The sequence below is a fragment of the Ammospiza caudacuta genome, chromosome 2 (genome assembly GCF_027887145.1).
Source record: "Ammospiza caudacuta isolate bAmmCau1 chromosome 2, bAmmCau1.pri, whole genome shotgun sequence".
In the NCBI taxonomy this organism is placed as follows: Eukaryota; Metazoa; Chordata; class Aves; order Passeriformes; family Passerellidae; genus Ammospiza; species Ammospiza caudacuta.
Window position 1 is genome coordinate 53,053,877 of NC_080594.1, and position 21,651 is coordinate 53,075,527.

Below are 21,651 nucleotides of genomic sequence, written 5' to 3' on the forward strand. Positions count from 1 at the left end.
TGGGGAGGCAAATGCTTCTTCATATCTGGCTATGTCAAGAGATTGATGTACATTTTTCTGCTTTAAACACTGAGACTCTTGCTCAAACATACCAAAATTGTAGGAAGATTTGGGCTGTCTCCTTTTACGTCAAGAGCCAAGGAGTGTAGGAATCACAGTAGCCTTAATTAAAGGTGTCAAACTGTGAATAATGCAGGAGATACATGGTGTGCAATTAATGAGGTAGGCAGAGCCTATTTCAACAATTCAGTGCCTCATAAGTATTGGTCCTGCAACCTCTCCTTACCTTGCTTTCACTATACACCCCTGCTGCTTCTCTGTTCTGAACCTGGAGCTCACCTGGTCCTGTTACTTGAGCAGCTTAATTCATTAAACTAGGAAAAAGTAAGTAATAATAATATTAAGAACAGACAATGAACTGCTGTCTATTGAATTACCAAACTGATACAGTCTGCTGAGGTCAGATATGTGCTAGAGCCAGTGCAAGGGAGAAGACAGAACTGTGCAGAAAATGGAATTGGAAGGAAAGGGACCACTTTCAGCAGCCATGGATCTCCTTGTTTAGCTCTTCAAATCAGGCAAGCCAGTTCTGGCAGAGTTCTGGACAAGCCTCTAGTCCTATGGCACCATCTCAGCAGAAAAGGTTTAGGAGCGTCTGCAGAACAACATCATAGTTCTTTTACAGCATCTAACCCAGGGTGTTAAAACAGACCATACAGCTGATGTGGAAAGACAGATTGGGTAGAATGCAGTCTAGTGTATTTTTTAGGATTGAGTTTGATGGTTTGTATCTTAATGTATCTGCCAGTGGGATCCATTCATCATCTAAATTACAACATTGATACCCACTACTTGAAGCTATGTTTTCTTCAGCTGTTAAATAATCTGGGTTTGGATACTGCTCCATTCTGCTTGTTTTTGACAAGTTACCAACCCGTGCTGTGGGGTTTTGCCTTTTATCTGTTACAGTGGAAGAACTTAGGGTCTGCTGCCTGTTCATTTTTAAAGCATTTTTGTTTAACAGTGAGTATGAAAGAGAAGCTAGATAACGTTAAAAATAATCTTTTTAAAGTCTGGGTTTAGTTTTAATCTTTTTATTTCAGTGGATGGAAAAGACGTCAGCCGGGTCCTACGTTTTTCGTAACAGCCGAGCTGAAGAAAGGGAAGCTGCCAAGCATGCAGAGAATCAGCAAAAGAAACTGGAAGCTCTGTTTGCAAAAATCCAAGCAGAATATGAAAAACATGAAGGTAAAGCTTTCATTCTTTCAGAACATGTGTAAAGAACAGGAAAACATTTTGATATTTCCAGAAAAGTTAAAAGAAATTGCCAAAAATCTTCTCTGGTGATAGAGAAGCAGAGATGAGATTTTGGGTTGTTTTCTGTGTTGTTGTTGTTGGTTTGGTTTTGTGTTGTTTTTTTGCTTCCTGTGTGTCAAGACCTTTTGGTACAAAATGGTTATGTGCTTATTTGCAAGGCTTTGCAGCTATCTAGGGAACCCTTTTGAACATATTCATAGGCAGGCCACTAAAAAATTATCCTTGAGGTGATTCTCAGGGAAATGCTACAAAATTGTAGAAATCATAATTTAATTCCCTTCAGGGACATGACACTGTAAGATTTCACCCAGAGGTGGGCACTGCTAGGATGTATCTCAGTAGGCCTGGACACCAAGACTGAGCATCTTTCCTCATGAATAATTGCGTGACTGTGTAGATGCTGAGGTCAGTGGAGCTGCTCAGTGGGACAGGGACTCTGGTGACACAGGCCATGGAGCATGCTGAGTCACCAAATGCCCTTGGTTGGCAATCCCAGGCCACAGAGACCAGGGGAAATTCTGAAGCAAGGAAGACATACCCTTGGCGGAAGAGGATCAAGTTAGAGAGCACTCAGGCAAACTGGACATATGTAAGTCCATAGCTGATGATAGGATTAACTCAGAAGTGCTGAGCAGCTGACTGGTGTCTGTGGGGCTGCTTTTGATCCTCTTTGAATGATCATTAGTTCATTGGTAGAGGTGCCTGGAGAGTGGAAGAAAGCAAATGTGTCTGCTGTATTCAGAAAAGATAGGAAGGAGCACCCAGAAACCTACAGGCCAGTCAGCCTTACCCTGATCCCTGAGAAGGTGATGATGGGAGAAATAATCCTGGAAGCTGTTAACAGGCACAAAAGGGAACAAAATATGATCTTGGAGTATTCAGCAAAGATTCACTCAGGGGAAGCCATGTTTGACCAACCTGACAATGTTCTGTGATGAAATCACTGGCTTGGGCAGTTGAGGCGAGAGCAGTGCATTGTCTGCCTGGACTTCAGAAAGGCTTTTGACACTGTGTCCCTTAGGATCCACAGAGAGAAGCTGATGGGCTGGATGAGCAGGCAGGTGGATAGAAAACTCTCTGAACAGTAGGGCCCAGAAGGTGGTGATCAGTGGCACAAAGTCTCTTTGGAGGCCAGTAACTCATGGTGTACGCCAGCGATGAGTACAGGGTCTAGTCCTGTTTTAACAAGTTCATTTATGATCTGGAGAATGGGGGGATGTACTTACAGCAGGTTTGATGCTTAAAATTAGGACAAGTGATGAATACACTGGAGGATTATGCTGCCATCCAGAGGGATTTTGGCAGCTGGAGAAACGGGCTGACAAGAACCTCATGAAGTTCAACAAAGCAAGTTGCAAATCTTGCACCTGGGGAGGAGCAGGGCCATGCACCAATACATGCTGGGGGTCACCCATCTGGAATGCAGCTTGGCAGAAGGAGCCCTGGGTGTCCTGGTGGACAAGTTGAGGATTTTTGAGAAGGTCTTGGTGATCCTTCCCTTCTGTTTAGCACTGGTAAGGCCACATGTAGAATGCCATGTCCAGTTCTGGACTCCTCACCACAAAAGGGACGTGGACGCACTGGAGATATTCCAACCAAGGGCCATGAATGTGTTTTAAGGAATTGGAGCATCTGACCTAGGAAAAACTGAGAGCTGGGACCATTGAGCTTGGGGAAGGCTCAGAGGGACATCTGATCGATGTACTTAAATACCTGAAAGGACAGTGCAGAGAAGATGGAGCTAGGCTTGTGTCAGTGGTGTCCAGTGACAAGTCCAGAGCCAAATGAGCACAAACTGGAACACAGGACATCAGGAAACTTTTTCACTATGATGGTTGACTGACAGTGTTGCCTGGAGAAGCTGTGAAATCTCCATCCTTGGAGATAATAAAAAGCTCACTGGACAGCCTTGGTCAGCCTTCTGTAGGGTGCTCCAGACCTCCAAAGGTCCCTTCCACTTCAATATATTCTAATTCTGTAATGGCTGACACTGTCCACCTCTGGCAGAGGTGTTTTCCAACAGTGGTTCTAGCATGGAATTCTTAGCTGAAATCAGAGATGGCCTTGTAATTCTTAACGTCACTGCTATGAGACCTCATGTGTTGTTTTATGTTTGGTAAAGTTGTGTACACAAGAGTCTGCTGTGCTGAAGGAATTCATCAAAATTCTGGCAGCAAAGGGACTTACATAAGGAGAGGGTAATATAAGTTAACTTGGCATTTAGCTGATGTCCTGAGGAGGCTTTGTGTGAAGGCCTGTGCTGTCCCACATCTTGGTGTCCTTAAGACTTTTCTGCTGCATGAGAGGAAGACCAAGTGATGGACATAAAGGAAATGTAGTCATGTGTCTACGAAGGTTCTTGGCAGCCCATCAAATCTCCCACCCTCTGCAAAGAGATAACTAGCCAGTGATACTAGTTACTAACCTCCTAGCCACTGACACTGGCTACCCCAAAGTTTGGATAATATCCTATCTATGTTGGATTTGAATGAGTAAGATTTTTTTTCTGTATTTCCTGGGTATGCATATATATATGCATGCACATACACATCAATTCCTATACATGTGTTTTGTATTTTTATTCTGTCAAGGCCTAAATACTGCTGTGCTTCATACATAATTATTTCTTCCTTCATTTTAAAATGTATTGGTTGTGCTCCACATAAAGGCTTTTTCTCAACAGAGAGAACCAGTAGAAGAACACCAAGATCACGGATCGTCACAAGACAGCAAATCCATAATTTGCAAGATGGTGCAGAACTATATGAAGCAATTCAGAATGCATCTGATCCTGGTTATATGGAGGTAACTGTAGATACTACTGGGTTAATTTTGAAAAGCTTTTGGAGTAAATTAAAATTTAATAACTTCTGCTGAAATTGACCATTAAATTACTCTTTTGTTTTGCTGCCTTTTAATATTTTCTACAGCATGCTTATTGCTAAATAAATTAATATTAAAATTTGGAAAAAAAAGTAATGAAGGCTTGTTGTAATTGATTAATATTATCTTGGATGGCAATTTTCTCTTGGCATAAAAATCCAGGATATAGCACAATTAAAAATTAATGCTACTTGTAATTTTATTACTTTGCTTTGTCTTGCATATACAAAAACTTAATGCATCTCATCAATCTAGAGTTTCATACACATACTCTTGCATGCTGTTCATTGAATTGTTTGGATAATTATATTGTCTTCATTGTCTTCATTCCCTGTTCCCAGTTAAATCACAACTTTTAAGTGTTTATGCCTTTACTAATAAAGACAGAGGTGATTAGTCCCTGCAAGTTATTAAAAAATTAAATACATGCCTTGCCTTTTGCAAGTGAGGATCCTTGTCTGTCATATTTGATGAAATGGTAGCTATGTCTCTGGAGCTGCATGTACAGAAATCTGGGTCTTGAAGTATTGGTTAGTAAAGTGATGTGTTTGATGCATTTTAGTGTAGATCACTGTGTCAGCTCAAAGACAGCAGCCTGAGGAGAAGCGCAACTCTTCCTTTATTCTTCCAGAAATTTTTCCTAATATGTCTTCATATGAAACAGGCAAGCCTACCTGTCATATTAAATATTCCTCTTACTTATACACTGTCGAGCAGGCTTCTCACTAGTCAGGTAGGAACAATGTGTAGTGTAATCTCTGCACAGACCAGAGAGCACCAACTGAGTACCAGCAGTACCTCTGCTGCCTCCTGTTGTTTTAATATACCTCATTTCAAGTCCTAGTAGTGCATCAGCTGGAAATAAATTGCTTCTAACAGATGAATACTCAAGAAAGAGGCTATCTAAAAATCTTGTGGTTTTTTGATTAAGAAAAAAGGTACTGAGTTCCACTTCTCTTGGTTGCAGGGATATCTAAGTGATGACCAATTAAAAGCCTTGAAGGCTTACAGACAGCTGATGAATGACAAAAAACAAACTCAGATGCAGGAACAATTCAAGAAGGCTTTAGAGTCAGCAGAACAAGAAGAAAATGGTTGTTACAAAAGGGATGTGTCTGCAGTATGGAGATTACATGTGGTAGACTACAGAAAGCAAGAAAAACATAAAGGTCAGTGCTTGAAAAATTATAAATAACTTTTAACTAAATGTGGTAACTGGCCAGCACAGGTAGATTTGAAGAGTTTCCCAACAGTATTTTAGCTTACATGTCAATATTTCCGGTTTGATTCTTGGTTTAAGGCTTTTGGATAGGAGGGAGTGCTGTAGATTTATTTTGTTTAAAAGCCTTCAGAGGGTGACTGAGCAGGTGACTGAGCTTACCGTGCTGTTGTCAGGAGCAGTGCTGAGCATCTGGCGCCCGCTGCCCGACGTGTGTTCCTTGCTGAAGGAAGGCGCTCGCTACAGGATCTTCCAGCTGTCAGCATCCCAGCCCAGGGGCAGGGCAGACTCCACCAACGTCCAGCTAACAGCCACCAAGAAAACTCAGTACCTACAGCTAGCAGTAAGTGCTTTAGGTGCATACAGGTGCATCATTAAAATTTACCCTCTAAGTGTGGTAAATACTGAAGTTTTGTGTTTCATCAGGTATCACAGGAGATGCTGGTACAGATTTTCTTTCCAAGAAAGGCTCTAGAATTCACCAGTTTGTTGGATCCTTCTTTTCAGCCACCACGTGCTGAAGTGGATTTAGTTGGAGTTGTCATTTCTGTTAGCAGAACAGGTATGTTGTGGACCACATTCATGTCCTCCCACTGAATTAGCACTGAATTCTTGATTTCAAAAGTCAGAGTTATCTTGGTGTTGTACCTGCATCTCAGGCCTGTGAAAACCTCCTAAATACTGGCCATGTCACTTTGCCAGTGACATGCTGGCAGATAAATTTGTATTTCTGAAGAAAAACTCTCTGTGCTTATTAGCTCAGGAAGTTAGTAAGGCAGGATCTAAGCTCAAAAGCAGCTTATATTTAAATGATTTTTATTTATTTATTTTCTATAAATGGTGAGCCTAAGTTCTCACATCTGTGTTCAGCATCTGCAGAAACACCATCATGCATGTACATGAACTCCCTCTTTGGTGTATAGTGTCATGGAATGAGTGGAATTCAGGCACTGGAGCGGGAGAGGTGGATAATCTTCTAGGTGAAAAGAAAAATTCCATAGTATTGTTTTTAAAGACACAGACTTTGAGTTGTTTCCTCTAATCAGTAGGGAGCTGGTGTAGAATGTGAAAGAAGTATGAGATACCTGTCATCATGCAGATGGGCTGCCATGTAGCTCTTTCAAGATGCGTGTGAATTTTTTTAGTATCACTTAAAGAGATGTAAAGATTTAATTCAGACTTTTTTCCTGCTTTTAGGTTTCACTACTGTGGTATACTTGTCTGATGAAAGCTATAATTTAGTGGCAGTAAAGATCTGGACAGATCTCAGACACTTGGCTATTGAAGATGTAGTTGTCCGCTGCTCACTCATTTCTGCAAGCAACCTTCAGTGGCAGTCTGAGTTCAGATCAGAAATTCCCGTGCTGTTGGCTGGAGATCTTTCTTTATTCTCAGCCAGTCCAAAGGAATGCTATTTTCAAGAGAAGGTTAATGAACTGAGAAGTGTGATAGAGGTAAGTAAACCTGTAGAAGTGTCATTTGATGGATTTGATGGTTACTTTTAGCTACTGCTATGTTACATCCTTCAGCAAAAAGTCTGTTAGTATTGATAAACCTTTAAAACAAGTAATGCACACAATGCTGAATTTGAGGGGAATTTTCTGGGTGACAAAGTAAGATGTTAATGCAATTTGCCTGAGGAATTGAATGTCTTGATTTTATTTTTTTTTTAATTTTCCAACTCATCCAGCAGATGAGTCATGATGTGCCACAGAATCTCTGAGTGGCAAAAGATCTTGTACCTGTCAATAGGGAATCTGCCATGGACAGAAAGTGCAGGAATGTTGTTGATTTGATATAAAATAAAATTCCGGTGGGATAATGATGAAAAAAGAAAGTCTTAAATGTAGTGTACATAGTCCTTAAATAGTTTGAAGGCCAACTATTCTGCGTTGCAAACTCTGTTCTCCCTTACAGAATGTGCCCTCCTTTTGCTCTGATGCAGAAAGTAAACTGATGAATTTGCTAGGAAGAAATCTCTTGCTGACACCCAGTTTACCTAAAAGATGTGGTTTGGAAAGCCCCTCTGCTTCCTGCAGCCATGCAGAGGATAGAAGTTTGGTAAGCTTCTGGTAATTAATGCTGTGTTTATACTGGCAGTACATGCAGTAAGGATTTAAGCAAGTGGTGAATGGTCTCACTTCTGTGTCCATTTCATCCAGTCTTTTTAGGGCAATGCAAGCTGATTAGAAGCTTTCTCTTTGTGTGGGGGTTTAGGATTATTCCCCAGAGGAGCCATGAGATAGATTATCCTTCCTCCAAACACTGTGTGAAAATTTCCCCTTGTGGCCTGTGTTTCCACAACATACTCTAAGTATTTTGAATTGATGTGAGTAAAATGAATCATCTTTCTTTATAGATGATTTAGTGCTTCTTTGGTCCCACTGTGAAGATTATCCAATGTGAATGTCACAGAAGGGAAAAATCTTGATCTGTACATTCATTTTTATTTCAAGGCATTCTGCAGTTCCCACCTTTGTTGAGAGAATTTACTTCCACTGTCTTTTTATAGACAGTGTTTACTATTTCTAGGATTTAATAGGGATGTCACTGGGAAAATGTATTTTAGCAGTCTTGACAAAAATTGATTTAAATAGTACTCAAATTTCCCATGAAAGCTGCTGGTGGTGAGTTGCTTCTGACACGGAATACTGAGCACAGTCAGAACAAAAATTTTTCCTGCCATGAGTTGCAAGGGAGGTGGAAACACCCTGGTATGGTATCAGTTCCTGGGGACTAAGTTTAAACTTGTAAGGCATCTTTTTCTATTTCAAAGGGAGGGCTAATATTTCATTCTAAAGGTTTAGTTTATATATTTTATAGACTAACTAGTTAATATTTCTATAGTTTATTAAATACATTAATCATCTTTTAAAAAGGAGAATCAAGTGTATTCTCAGGCCTGTGCTTGAAAGATTTGCTATGCAGCATCTCTCTTGTGTGTATTATCTTCAGATTTTGTGGTCTGTGTTCTATCCCGATTTTTCTTAAAAATTTTTTTCTTTTTACTTATTTAACCACCAAGTATGTGTGGAGAGCATGGCCAAGGCAGTAGAAGACTTATGAGTGCTTTGATTTCTTACCATCTGGCATAGAAAAATTCCCATACATTTTGCTTAGCTCTTAGAAACAAAATGTAAATGTACAGGTAAAGAGTGACTTATCAGTCATCAGCACTTGAAGGAATTAATATTAATCACCATCAGGAGATACCAAACTTAACTTGAATGAGATATGAATGATGATGTAGTGTTTTTATATTGGGAGGGGTGGAGGAGTTCCCCCATTTTTTGGAAGTTTTTGAGGAAGTTCATGAGAACATTCTATTCAACATAAAACTTCTCTTTTTACCCAGATCTCTTCTAGAATTGAAATGAAGCATCCAAGCCCTTTGTCAACTAGCACACCAAATATGCAACTTGCCACACCAGGGTCAGCAAAAACACCTTCACCTGCTACAGTTAATGAAAACTATCTCAAAACCAGCAAAAAGAGAAAAGCTATGGACTTCCTCAGTTGCATACCTGCCCCTCCACCACTGACACCAATATGTTCGGTAATTTCTCCATCTGTTAAAAGAGCATTTCAGCCTCCACGAAGTTTGGGGTTACAGCACAGCAAGTCACCCAAGGGGACAGATCAGAATATTGGTCTTGTCAGCCCTTGCAGAAAAGTGAGAGAAACTGTCCATCTTCCTGAGAATGACCTGGTTGCTGATGAAGAACTGGCAATGATTAATACACAAGCACTCATGAATAATTTACCAGAAGAAAAGAAGATGGATTATGTAAATGAAAACAGAAAAGCTACAGCTACTACTTTATCTGATGATCTGTCATCCAGAAATAGTTCCAGGTCTACTGGGGAAGCAAATAACTCATCAAAAGCAGTTCTGCAGTAGCTGAGGCTCTTCAGAAGAACACAAATGAACCTGAGGACTCATTACCGACCCACAGAATGCTACAAAGACCAAAATCCCAAAAATGCTGCTAATGCACATGTACAGAATTGTATATATTTCAAATTCAAATTATTTTTACACTTTGTACATTAAAACTTGATTGTATTTAATAAAGTTCTATTACAAAAACAGACTCATTAAATAACACTTCATTTGCAAAATAGTTTGAAGTTTAGTATGTAAACACTTCTCACAAAGATGTATTGTACAATAACATCAGTGTGGCTGAGGGTTTGACGACATTTTGTAAGCCATTGATTCTGTGTTCTTACATTACAGCAGGATCTTTGTTTCAGTCTAAAGCCATCAGTTTTGTTACCCCCTGCAACATTAGAATAGTTGTTTGGCTGTCCAAAGTGGCACAGGACATAATAAAGAGTTCTCTTATTTTCAGCAAACACAACACTTTAATTCTGAAATGTTGCTCTGCTATTCTGGCACAGTTCGTGTACTTTTCTCCTCAGACTTTCCATATAGCACAAAGGGAGGTTTAAAGAACAGCTCTGATTATTTGATTCACAGCAAAATGCCATGCAGAGTTATTATTAAATAGCTCCTTGGTCTGTGTTTTTGCTTCAGCTGTTCAGAGCTGCTCCTGTAGCCCTGTTCCCATTGAGGAGTTAACCAGCACAAGCCTAACACTAATGTTTCATTTCAGGAGCCTCTCCATCTTGGGATCAGTGAACTCCTATGTCTTGGCAAGATGAAGAGCTAAGTTTGCTTTGTTGAAGTGTTTTGCTTGCAGGCTGGAGAAGCTGTTTGTGTTTAAGCTAAGAGCAGCATGAGTCCAGTCAGTGGAGAGAGGGAACAGCATCAGAACTTGCTAAAATCTGTTGAGCTACTTTTGCCATCATTCACTTTGCTTCTGAAAGTTACAATAATGCTATAGGCATTAATAGTAGATACAAAAAGTTTATACAGTCAGATATAAAGCATTAAAATGGCAAGAAATACCAATTGTGTGGGGAAAGACACACAATTGGCCACAATGGCTTTAAGACAGAAATAAGTTAGGAATGTTTACTGCTAGTGTCAGACTGTGATGCAGAAAAAAACACCCAAAATGTGGCATGTGGTAGAGCCCAGTACATTTCACATATGCCTGGATGGATTTTCATGGAGGAAGAGGGATGAGACAGAGTTGTACTTGTACAGTTTGTACTTGTTCTTCAGTGCTCTTACAGTGGTCATGTAGAGCTGTGAGAGCATGGTCCAATCCCATTTAAAGATTTGTAAGAAATAAAATTTAGGGATTTAGTAGAAAAACACAAAAATAAAAAACAGTTTAGAAAAAAATGTAAAACTAAGAGACTCTTGTACCCTGATAGTTAAAACACCAAGGAATGCACATCTTCAGTTAAATGTCACGTTGGTACGTGCCATGCCCGGTCTCCTCCTTGGGAAGGCAGGAAGGTGGGTGGAATGGGGACCTGTCCCATAAGCTGCATTTGCTCCACTGTAGCTTCCCTCATCCCTGCTTGGTTTTTCAGACCGGAGAACACTGTGGAAGGTGACATTGTGCTCATATTGTTCTTTCATCCGTTGTATCTTTTCCCGAGGGACATGATGAATATTTCTTCTATAGAGTCAAAAGTAACAGAAAACAAGTATTTAGCTGCCTGGGTATGAGGGCTTCAGTTTGCTGAAGTCCCTGACAGGTTCAGCATAATGGTTCAGGTCTCCACTGATCTCTTTCTGGCCTCTTTTTACAAATTACTCTTCACTTCCACCTACTTCTTAGGAATATTATTGTGACTGCTGAAAAACATAACACCATTATTTTTGGGAGGCAGATTTGACAAGTGTCCAAAATAAGAGTTGTGTAGAAGACCTGTGTGGTATTTTATACAAGTGTTGCTGTGTTTCAGCACTACCAGCTTGTTGGCCTCAGTGAGCTTCTGTGCAGCTGCAGATAGGCAGCCAGGGGCTGCAGCCAGCCCAGACACCGAGCAGCAGCAAGGACAGGGGTCACAAACGCTGTGCTTTGAGAGCAAGCAGGGAAACATCACACGTGATGTGGCTCAGGCTCCAAGGCAGACTCATAAATGACAAGTTTGAGAGGGAAGGGAACAATGCCCAGACATGCAGGGCTTTCTGGATAGAGTAGCCACAGTAGCACCAGCCATGATCCCTCCACAAGTTAGCAGGAATTGTCTTCCAAAGACCGCCAGGAATTTCTGTTTGTGAGTTTGCAAATCCCAAGTATCTTTGGGGTTGCCATTTAGTGCTGTTAAGGCGCAGCTTGTGCCCCACTGAGTGTATGTGAATTATATTTACAATGCTGCTGTGAAAAGTCAATGTGGGTCAAATATGCAATAAAACAAGCTGCAGGTTACTGAGTAGCTCTGTCTACAACAAATGATCAGACTGTGTCCCTGCAGTGCTCCTGTACCAATGGCTGGTGCTGCTGAGGCCAGAGCTGGCTGACAGCTCGCTGGTGGTGTCCTCACCTGTCCCCAGGCCTGAGCCTTCATCTGCCATGTCCTGCCTCCCCTGCAGCCACGAGCACTCTGGGCCTTGGCCCTCTGCCATTTGTGTCCATCACACACAGACAGGAGCAGCATTAACTTTTGACTAGAGCTCCTGGCTGGTAGAAAACAAATCCTTCCGTTGCAATGAAGTGCCCATGCCTTGTTATCTTGCAATAAGTTAGCATATGTTATCTTCTGGATTTGGTAGCTGGGAGAGCACTGCTCCCTGTAACTCACAGCAGGCTGGCTAAAGGCTACGAAGTCAGCCTGCACTAAATTTTTCAGTGACTACAGCCATTAACCCTGCAGTCATTGGTCAACATAACATTCTCAGCGCCACATTCAGCTGCCTCTACATCCTACCACACTGTGCAGAGTGTTTTTATCCTTTTTGTGTGTGTGTTAAGATCTTTACAAAGATCCTCTAGAACCCCATTTCTTACCCATACCTGATACACCATCCCTCCATGCTGCAGCAGGACAGCATCTGTTATGGTTAGATTCTTAAGGACAGAAGCCTCAATAATGGCTATAGTGCTTACATTCGAGTTTGTGCCGAAACAGAAGAGACTGCTGCTCAAAATACAGAATGAAAATCAGAGCTCCTGCCCCCTCAAACTTACAGCACAAAAACATGCTTCAGGGCTTGTTGCCTTTTCTACTGCCTGACTCACTTCAGGCTCTTTCAGGGCTGAATTCACTACAGACCAGGTACTCAGTAATGGAAATTTCCCACAACAATCCTTCTGTTGGCATTTACCAGGCTGCATTCTTCCTTATATGAAGAGGAAGAAGGCTGACCTGAGAGCATGTCAACAAAATGAGAGAAGCTGTCTGTTCCAGCAAAGAGAAAACTATGTACCTTGTCAGCTCTTGAACATTGAACTTCCAGGGTGTATCTGGTTCTTGGAATGTAACTTCGTATCTATTTTCATGTGCCTAAAGGACACAAAGATGACATAATGAAACTGCACTAAAAGAATTGACACCTCCGCCAGTATTCCTGACAAGAGACACCAGTGCCTTTTCAAAGACTCTGTATGGTGTGTATTTCACAAGTAATGAACTACAATTATAAATCATATCTTGATATATTTGTCAACAAATAGCTTGGGAACTGTTCAATTAATGTGATGACTGGGGAAGGGTATGATGGCCTACATAACTACATTGCATCTCTGCCCCTACTGCATCACACTATCCATCCTTAACTGTAATTAGAGAACTATGAGAAAACTGAAGTAATATTTTTAGCCATGTAATGAACCTTTTCAGTCAGATCAACCTGTAAATGTCATAGCTAGGCACATAAAAGCAATAAATCAGAGCTTTCCCTACCATCATCACATACGGCTTCATTTCCCAAGCGTGGATGTTGGTGTTATCAATAATGACCGGGCTTTTCCCTTTCTTCATTGCTTTGTGTGCTGCAATGTAACACATTAAGTAAAGCTAAAATACATTAAATAACAGAGCCAGGCCTTACTAACCCCAAAGTGCTTTTTCTCTGCCCACTCTCACACTTGGTTCCCCACCAGACCTGGGTTTGCAGCCACCACCCAAAGGGGAGCCAAGGACAGCGCCCAGAAGAGATGGTGCAGCCTCTGCCTGATCTGAAGCTCTTTTAGAACATACTTAAAACAGCAAAAAATTACTGTCATTTGCAGGAGATCCCTGTTACATCATCTCAAAGTATGAGATCTCATCACCATCCCTACAATTCCTTCAGAGCACAGCCACAAAAGCATGATACATTGAGTAAAGTCCTGGGTTGTTTAATTCTCAAACTTAAACTCAGCCTGCAAGTTTTCTTCCTGTCTATCATTATATTCTCACCCCCTTCCAGGTCAGGACAGACACCTAAGAAGTTAGAGGAGAAGGCTGCAGTGCCTATACTGCAGGGAGCAGCTGCTGGGCTGGTGTCTGAAAGGCATCAAGATTCAGCAGTGCCTCATCTAAAATAATATTAACCAACCTCCAAAATGTTTTCATTTACAAATTTCCCTTTTATAAGACAGAAGAAATCAAATCAGAAGTGGTAAATGCCCCATGAACTACAGTGTATGACACCACTTTGAGGTATTTTAATCTGGGGGCTAAGTTTAAAGACAGTCTGAAATGCAAAAATATTTTGCACAGCCCTTGGATGAGGTTCAGTCACCTCTTTTCTGGTTCCACTTGTGTGCATCCTCTAGGAAGTCAGGCTCAAAGACATAGACACCATTTTCAATAAAGAAGTCATCAGTACTAAGGACTACAGCAGTGGGGTTGTCACGTTTCAGCTGTCTGCAAGGAAAAATAAAAGATGAAAGAAGAATTAGTACCTGCTAACACCCTTTACCAGAGACCAGTCAGCCATGAGCTATTTGAGTGCTCTGCAAATACACACAGTGCTTCATCTGAAAAACCCCAATTTAAAGGATCTGGAAGTACTACAATCAGTAGAGGGACACGTTGGAAGAAAGGAATGGAGCTTGAAGGTGTGGCTCTTTATTTCAGCAGAGAAATCTACACTGGACTACCAACATCTGAGTCTTTCATCTTATTTATGTATTCAGCTTTCCTTCTGAGTTACCTGAGAAAGCAGGACTGTAAAGAGAAGGGGAAAAAAACCCAAAAACAGTAGTCCAAACCTCCTTATCCAGGCACAGAAGTTGGTGTCACAAGAAAATTTGATGATGGGAATTTTGTTATCTTCAGGGATTTCTGAAGATAACCAGGAGGAAGGATTTGTTATTTAGTAAAGATGGTCCAGAGAACCGTGAGTTTGGTTTGAGGGGTTTTTTTGGCTGTAAAGCAGATAGTACTTATTTAGAATTTTAATTTGCAAACAAGTATTTGAATGATAAGTCAATATTTTGTGTTAATTTATATAATTTTATGGTTCTTATCACTTGTCCCTGTTCCACTTAAACCTCCTCTTGTAGAGTTGAGTAATTTTTATCTCTTCAGCTTTTAAGCTAATTTTCTAAACAAATCTGAGTTTATAAAAAATATTTTATAGACAAATTCGCAGATCCATAAAGCAGACTGCTGTGGTGAGTGGCACTGGGCAACCCCACTTCCCTTCACACGGGTGTGTGTCCCCCAGCAGTGCTCCTGCAGGCTGGGGATGCCATGGGGAGCAAATATGTGTCCTGCTGGACACTGACCAGCTGCCTCACAGGCAGCTATTGGCTCTTGGAGGTGAAGAAAGTGCTGCCTTGTGTGGAGGTTTAAATATGAAGCATCCCTCTGCCAGTCCTTAGAGACCACAAAAAACAAAAAAACAAAAAACAAAAAACAAAACAAAAAAAAAAAAAAAAAAACAAAAAAAAAAACAACAAAGCAAAAAAAAAAAACTCTTAATGTATGATTGTGTTCCCATTTGTGTCTAACCCAGAATTTTTGTGTCCATAGATATAGAATTGTCCTTTTTTTTAATCAATCAGAGAAGAGTTGGGGGAGGAGAGAGTCTCTGCAAGAAGTCAGGGAGAGCCCATGGCATCATCCCTCTATTTCCTGTCTCCCCAAGGCCCAGAATGTCTTGGGAAAAGAAAGAAAGGTCAGTCAAGAAACCCTGTATCTTTCAGACATGAATGCTGCTGCCCTGCTGTCTCACACCACACATGGTCTCCAGCCCCTGTGACTCATTTCAGCTTTCCTAATAAACACTTCTCCCTCCATCCGCACAAGTTGCAAAATAACCATTTCTCAGTGTCTTATCTACATGGGCAAGAGCAAGGCAAAAGGTGTCTTCAGGTTATCAGCAGCAGAACAGGCACACAGACAGAAAAACCTTGATTCTGTCACCCTGCTCTGTTTCAGCCATTTATTTACCAGTTGTTCCCTAATCTGCCTGCAAGCAGCAGCTCTTCCCTAGGACTGCAGGGTGCATTTAGCTGAATAAAGGTCAGGTTCTGACTCTGCTCTGTCTCCACTGTAATTTCTACCATCTGCTGATTAATTAATGTGATTTTGTGGTGGGCTCCACCCCAGCCAGCAGTGACTCAGCGCTGATGGAGCCAAGACTGGGCTGTACCCCCTGTAATGCATCATTCCAGCACCTACCTGTCCTTGTCTTCTAGCCCCAGAGGGATGTTTTATTCACAAAATTACTGCTGGGAAAATGATTTAAGAAAAATCATGTTTTAAACACTGTTAGCAAACAGTAAAATTTTGTTGCTTTAATTTTGGCCTCAGGCAAAAAATCCTTATTATGAAAAGTGAAGCAACATCTAATGCTTCCCTGGCTACTGCAGTGGAGTGCTTGATATATTCAGGTCTCCCTGTGATTCAGCACCTCACCTTTCCCACTGCTTTACTCATTGCAATTTCTTCTCTAAAAAACTGACTGCTAAACTATGTGTTTTTCCTTTAGCTACTAATAGGCACATAAAATGTGCACATTAATAAAAGATCTCAAGACTAATTTTTTTTCTTGCTCAGTGTTTCTTTTTAAAATGTTCTTAACCAGTGCAAATTTTAAAATCCATTCTCTTGGCAAATACCTTACTGAATTTTCAGCCCTGAGGGCTTTGATATTAACTCTTAAGCAATATAAACTGTAGGTGAATATCAGTAAGTCTATGGTCCTCGCATCAATAATTAAAGTAGATAAAACTTGTGTTTCAAAGGAGGAAAAATTTGGGACAAAATGGGCTGAGAGCTATGAATTACTGTAACATTTGCTATATTCATACCAAATGAGCTCCTTTTAACAGCAACATAAGAAAACATGAGGTGTGAAAAAGATGGTTTACCTTCTGTTTATTTTGCTGGTTTTAACTTTTAGCTTTCCAAAACAACCAAACTGTTGCTGAAGTTGGCAGCTCTTTTCTTTAATCCCTTCCATATTGCCCACAAAGCTGACAAAACTCCTATTTCTTCTCTCCCTTCTCATTCCAGAGAGCACCAAGAACTCTTTCATGTGGTCCTTACTAAATGAGCCTTCCACAATCTTCACAGGACCTCAGGTTAGTTTAGAAGAAAGGTCCTGCACAATCACATCATGCTCTTAATCACTGGAAGCAATTAAAATGCCTGTATTTTAGAAAAATACAAACCAGCTATGCAAAATGGGAGGGCTTGTGACCACGGTTATGTGTGAATAAATCTTGAACTGCCCTGTAAAAAGAAAACTACCCACTGCTGATAGATAAGCACACTTACACAGTAAGCAAAAGCTTACTAAGGAGGAAAAGAAAAATGCAATCTCTTTGCAAGATCAAAGGACACATAGGAGCTATGTTTGCATTTTTTAAAGAAGCCACTGCATTGTGACAGGCAGCACCTGTGAAAAGTTCAGTATTTGATTTGTTTTGGACACATAATTGCACAGTACTACCTCTTCATCTTGCAGTGGATATTGTACCTCCTTTACCTTGTAGAGGGGTGAGGAGAAAAGGGTTTAAGGAGATTTATATTAAGCAGAGGAAACATCCCTCCTTGTCTTCTTACTTTCTTATCCTCTGTAGTTTCTGAAACAGCAGCAAACATTTCCTTAGCAAAGGGTAGAGCATAATACATTTTGTATCCATAGATTATCATACTTTTCCATCAGAAAAACTGAAAATAAATCAATTTCTGATAGCAGATTGGAATAAACATTTTCAGCCACAGAATGGAATATCAGAGACCAGAACATGTACGTACTGGCACCATATGCAACCACCTCCTCTGGACACTCTTCCAAACGTTAAGGGTCCTGTGGCATTTCAAAGGTGTCTAAAAGCCTTTTGCTCCAGCAGGAAAGCAGGACTGTGAGATCTGGAGGGGCAATGCCCAGCACTTGCCACTGTCTATTGCGTTTGAACAACCCAGGTGCCCCGAGGGCTTTGCCTGGCCGAGCTGCCAGGCCCTGCAGGCAGAGCCCAGCCGAGCCCTTGTGTCTCACCCGGGAGGGTCCAACCACGGCTCTGTCTCCCAAAGCCCCAGGCTCGAGTCCTGTCTGATCAAGGCACTCAGGAGGCTCACCTGAAGTGGTTTCAGGAAAAGGTAAATGTTTACAGAGCAATGCTGAGTGGAGGAGGAGCTGCATGAGCTGAAGTCCATGAACCCGTCAGAGCTGCAATGCTGCAGTGGGGTCAGGTGCTGGGAACGCTGGGAACAGCTGGCCCGGGGCTGGAGGTGCTGGGATAAACCAGGCAACAACAGCAGAGAAAACTGGAGAAGACACAGATTGTGCCAAGCAGTGATGTCTCGGTGGCAGGGCATTTTTCCTTCTCCTGTTCCGAAAGATTACTCGCTCTGTGCTTCACAAGGGAGTACAAGAACAAGCTCATTTCAAGAAATAAATTAACAGCTGTGGCTGAAAAGTTACAAGTTTGATCATGCCCAGTCTATGGAGCTTGAGTAAAACTGTTGGATAAAGGGTCAGGTGTAAGTTGAGCTGTGCAGCACAGCGATGTGCTGCCAAAGAGCTGGAAATGCAGCTACTGTGCAATGCAGAGTTTGCTGGGGAAGCAGGTATGAGCTTGTATGTGGCTCGCTTAAATTCTGGAGGCATTTTCGGAAGTACAGCTGCCACTGCACCTCAGATAACCTTTTTCTTAGCAGCTGCCTCCGTGTGATCACAAACCTGCACTGTGAAGCCAAGGACAATGTGTTCAGGAAGAGCACACTGAAGGAGGCTGATGGAGATGTGACTCCCAGCTGTGACTCTCCTTCACATTTCCATGACATTTGGTGAAAGGTTAAAGGCAGGTAGCTGGGGCCACCTAAAATATGTGGCTCAGGGAACCTCATCCTTAACAGTGAAGCTGCTGGAAAGGTGTGAAGCTTGGTGGTGAGCAGACCAACTCCTCATCCTGGCTTGACTACTCAGTAGTCACATGTGGGTCCTCTGCTGTCTTTGCCAGAAACCAAAAACCAGACCTGAACTGATCCATGCAGATCCATGCAGCCCATCAGGGCTGCTCTGAGCTGGGAGCAACCAGGATGAGAAAATAATTTTAACAAAGCTGCCATAACTAAAGCTTACAAAGCTGTATCCAAACTCTGCTGAGTGACATTGAAAGGTCAGGGAAACAAGCCATGGATCCAAGGTTGTTCCTAGGACTGTGTGATGGGGCCTTTTGACTGGAGTTATCACTGGGTTGCTGTATCACCAGTGATAACATTCATGGTTTGTGACTCGTGGGCACCCTAAAGATGTAGAGTTTGTGATAGAAACACAGAAATACTGGCTGATCTGCAGAAAGAATTAATGTAGATATGTGTGAAAGCACCAGAAGAAAGAACAGAGCAAAGGTTAAAACAATGGTACCCACTGACAGCCAAGATCATTAATAGCAATAAAACTGGGATAGGTTCTGATTACAGCCCCCAAGGCCAGCACTGAGCTGAGGCCCAGCACTGGTGACCTGCCACAGGAAAACCCTTGCTCTGAGAGCAGGAGGATGGCCAGTAGGTCACACCAGCCTCTCCACACCTGCTTCCTTCCCCTTGTCCCAAGAGGGGCAGATAATGAAGACATGGGAAAATGAATATAATGGGAAAAAACCCACCTAAGATTCATAAAGCACCAAGTAAGCAGAATTCACAGGGTAAAAAAATGGCGTTATTGGAGCTGTTGGCTGGAGATGGCACAGCAGACCTGGCCAAAACCTACCCTGCCACCACCAACTGAGAGCACCCCAGCAGAGAAAGCGAGGATGGGACAGCTTATGGTCCTTGTCTGTTCTGATTTTGGGCAGACCACCTGAGCACATTCATCTTGATGCTTGCAAGAATTAAACTGTGATATTGTGAGTGAATAAAATCTGAGAAAATAAACTTGAATTTATAAAATGAGTTTACAGAGTACTTTTGCAAATAACCACCTTCCTCCTCCAGGGGGATCTTGCACTGAGATCTGTTGCAGTAATTTTTTGCAAACTTGCCCTTGTGCAGCACATAGCATTTACCAATACCAAAAGCTAGGCAGTGTGAGAACAGCAAAAGAATTTTCTTGGTACAATCCTTCACAAGCTGGACAGGGTTAAGGAGAAGTACTAAATGCTGCATTTTGATCTGTGTGTTGCTGAACAGCTAAACACAATTATTTGATTAAGAGGGGCTAGAAACAGTAAGATACTCAAACCTCCATCTCACAGAGGACTACTACAAAAACACTTAAAACTGATTTTGTAAATGTGTCATTAACAATTAACCCTGTGTTTTGAGCTAAAGAGTACAGGTAAGTACAGTTACTTGCACTGCCTGAGAACATGCCCCCAAACCTTCACGTTCTTACTGTGCTATGAGAAGACCCAAATCCCCCTGAAGGAGCAGGCCCACACTTACACGTCCTCTGAAGGGAGGGGTGTGGGTTTTGGGTGTGAGCAAAACGCAGCACTTGGCAATTCATAAAAGAACTTTGTTTGCCAAAGTGCAGTGAGGCAGAAGGCCCAGTGGGACAGGGAAGTGCTCTACTGAGGAGAGGACACTGTGGATGAGCTCAGTGTATCACACACCTCTGACAGCAGAGCCCTTCCTGTGGCAGCCCATGATCCCAGCACAGGTTCCTCAGCCCAAGAGAGTAAGACTGGGAACGTTCCTCTTTTGATAGGGAGTGGGTGGCACTGGGAGCTGTGTGATACCAGACTGTGAAATTTTGATACCAAACTGTAGCTGCACCGTCACACCGACTGCAGGGCTGCTTCCCAGCACTCCCCACTGTGTCTTTCCACCTATTTACAACCAGCCTTTGAGATGTTGGGGCATGGAGTGGTCTCCTCTACACATTTTGTACACTGCTAAAGCTCTGACCAGGAGTGCAGGACATTTCAAAAACAGAAGTCAGAGCTGCCAATTTTCAGCCAGAGAGAGGAAGTTTGTTGCCATGTTCGTGATTAAACACAAAAACAACCCAAATCACCAAAAAAAACCCAAACCAACCCAACAAAACCAATCACCAAAAAAAAAAACCAAAAAACCAAAACAAAAAAAAAATAACAAAAACAAAAAAAACCCCACCAAAACTTGAAAAAAGAAAGCCACCACCAATCTGACACTTTTGAGAAAATGAGCAAGTACCGCCCAGGTCGGGGTGATTAGTCCATCTCACATCTCAGCAGAAACATCCCTGTAGGTACCGCTGGCTCGGAACTGCAGCTCGCACAGTCCCACGGGCAGGACGCCCAGACACAGCCACAGGTGCCGGGGAGAGCGCAGCCTGGAGCGGGCCTGGAGCCGGGGGGCTCCGGGCGGCTGCGATCAGCCGGGGCTCCCTCGGGGCTCCCCCCGACCCCAGCCCTGCCCTTTTTCCCGGCGGGTCCGCAGCGAGCGCCGGGCGGGCACAGCCGCTCCCGCAGCGCTGCCCCGCTTGCCCCGGAGCCGAGGCGCGGGTCCCGCTTACCTGGCCAGGGTGCTCTGGTGCGGGTCCCGCTTACCTGGCCAGGGTGCTCTGGTGCGGTTCCCGCTTACCTGGCCAGGGTGCTCTGGTGCGGGTCCCGCTTACCTGGCCAGGGTGCTCTGGTGCGGGTCCTGCTTACCTGGCCAGGGTGCTCTTGCCGGCGCCCGGCAGCCCCCGCAGCAGCACCAGCCTCCCTCCGTCCCGCGGGGGCCGCAGGCTCAGCGCCCCCAGGGCCCGCAGCAGCCGCTCCTCCGCGGGGCCGGGCCCGTCGGGGCCGGGCGCCGGGGCCGGGCCGGGATCGGGGGCCCGCGGCAGCCGCTCCGCAGCTCGGCCCCGGCCCCGGGCCCCGCCGCGACCCCGGCCCCGCCGCCCTCGGCCCCCGCGGGCGGGGCCGGGCGCGATCCCGCGTCCCTCCATGTCGCCCGGCCCAGACTTTGTCCCGCGAAAGCGAAAGCGGCCGGGAGCGGAGACTCGGGCAAGGACG

At 43.1% G+C, this 21,651-nt stretch overlaps 2 protein-coding genes across 2 annotated transcripts in view; one reads left to right on the forward strand and one right to left on the reverse strand.

Moving 5' to 3' along the window:
• BRCA2 (BRCA2 DNA repair associated) overlaps positions 1-9,453 on the forward strand; it is a 33,468-nt gene extending 24,015 nt beyond the window's left edge. The window contains exons 20-27 of the mRNA XM_058823455.1: positions 1,104-1,248; positions 4,001-4,122; positions 5,168-5,369; positions 5,596-5,762; positions 5,846-5,981; positions 6,617-6,873; positions 7,337-7,480; positions 8,775-9,453. Of these exons, the coding sequence (XP_058679438.1) occupies positions 1,104-1,248; positions 4,001-4,122; positions 5,168-5,369; positions 5,596-5,762; positions 5,846-5,981; positions 6,617-6,873; positions 7,337-7,480; positions 8,775-9,320 (1,719 nt within the window). The 3' untranslated portion in view covers positions 9,321-9,453. The remainder of the gene's footprint in view (positions 1-1,103; positions 1,249-4,000; positions 4,123-5,167; positions 5,370-5,595; positions 5,763-5,845; positions 5,982-6,616; positions 6,874-7,336; positions 7,481-8,774) is intronic.
• Positions 9,453-21,440, reverse strand: N4BP2L1 (NEDD4 binding protein 2 like 1; the record flags this gene model as incomplete). Its single annotated transcript, XM_058825581.1, has 5 exons — positions 9,453-10,959; positions 12,714-12,790; positions 13,190-13,278; positions 14,013-14,137; positions 21,307-21,440. Coding segments are annotated over 5 exons (651 nt in total), but the record flags the coding sequence as incomplete, so codon positions are not given.
• Positions 21,441-21,651: the final 211 nt, after the last annotated feature.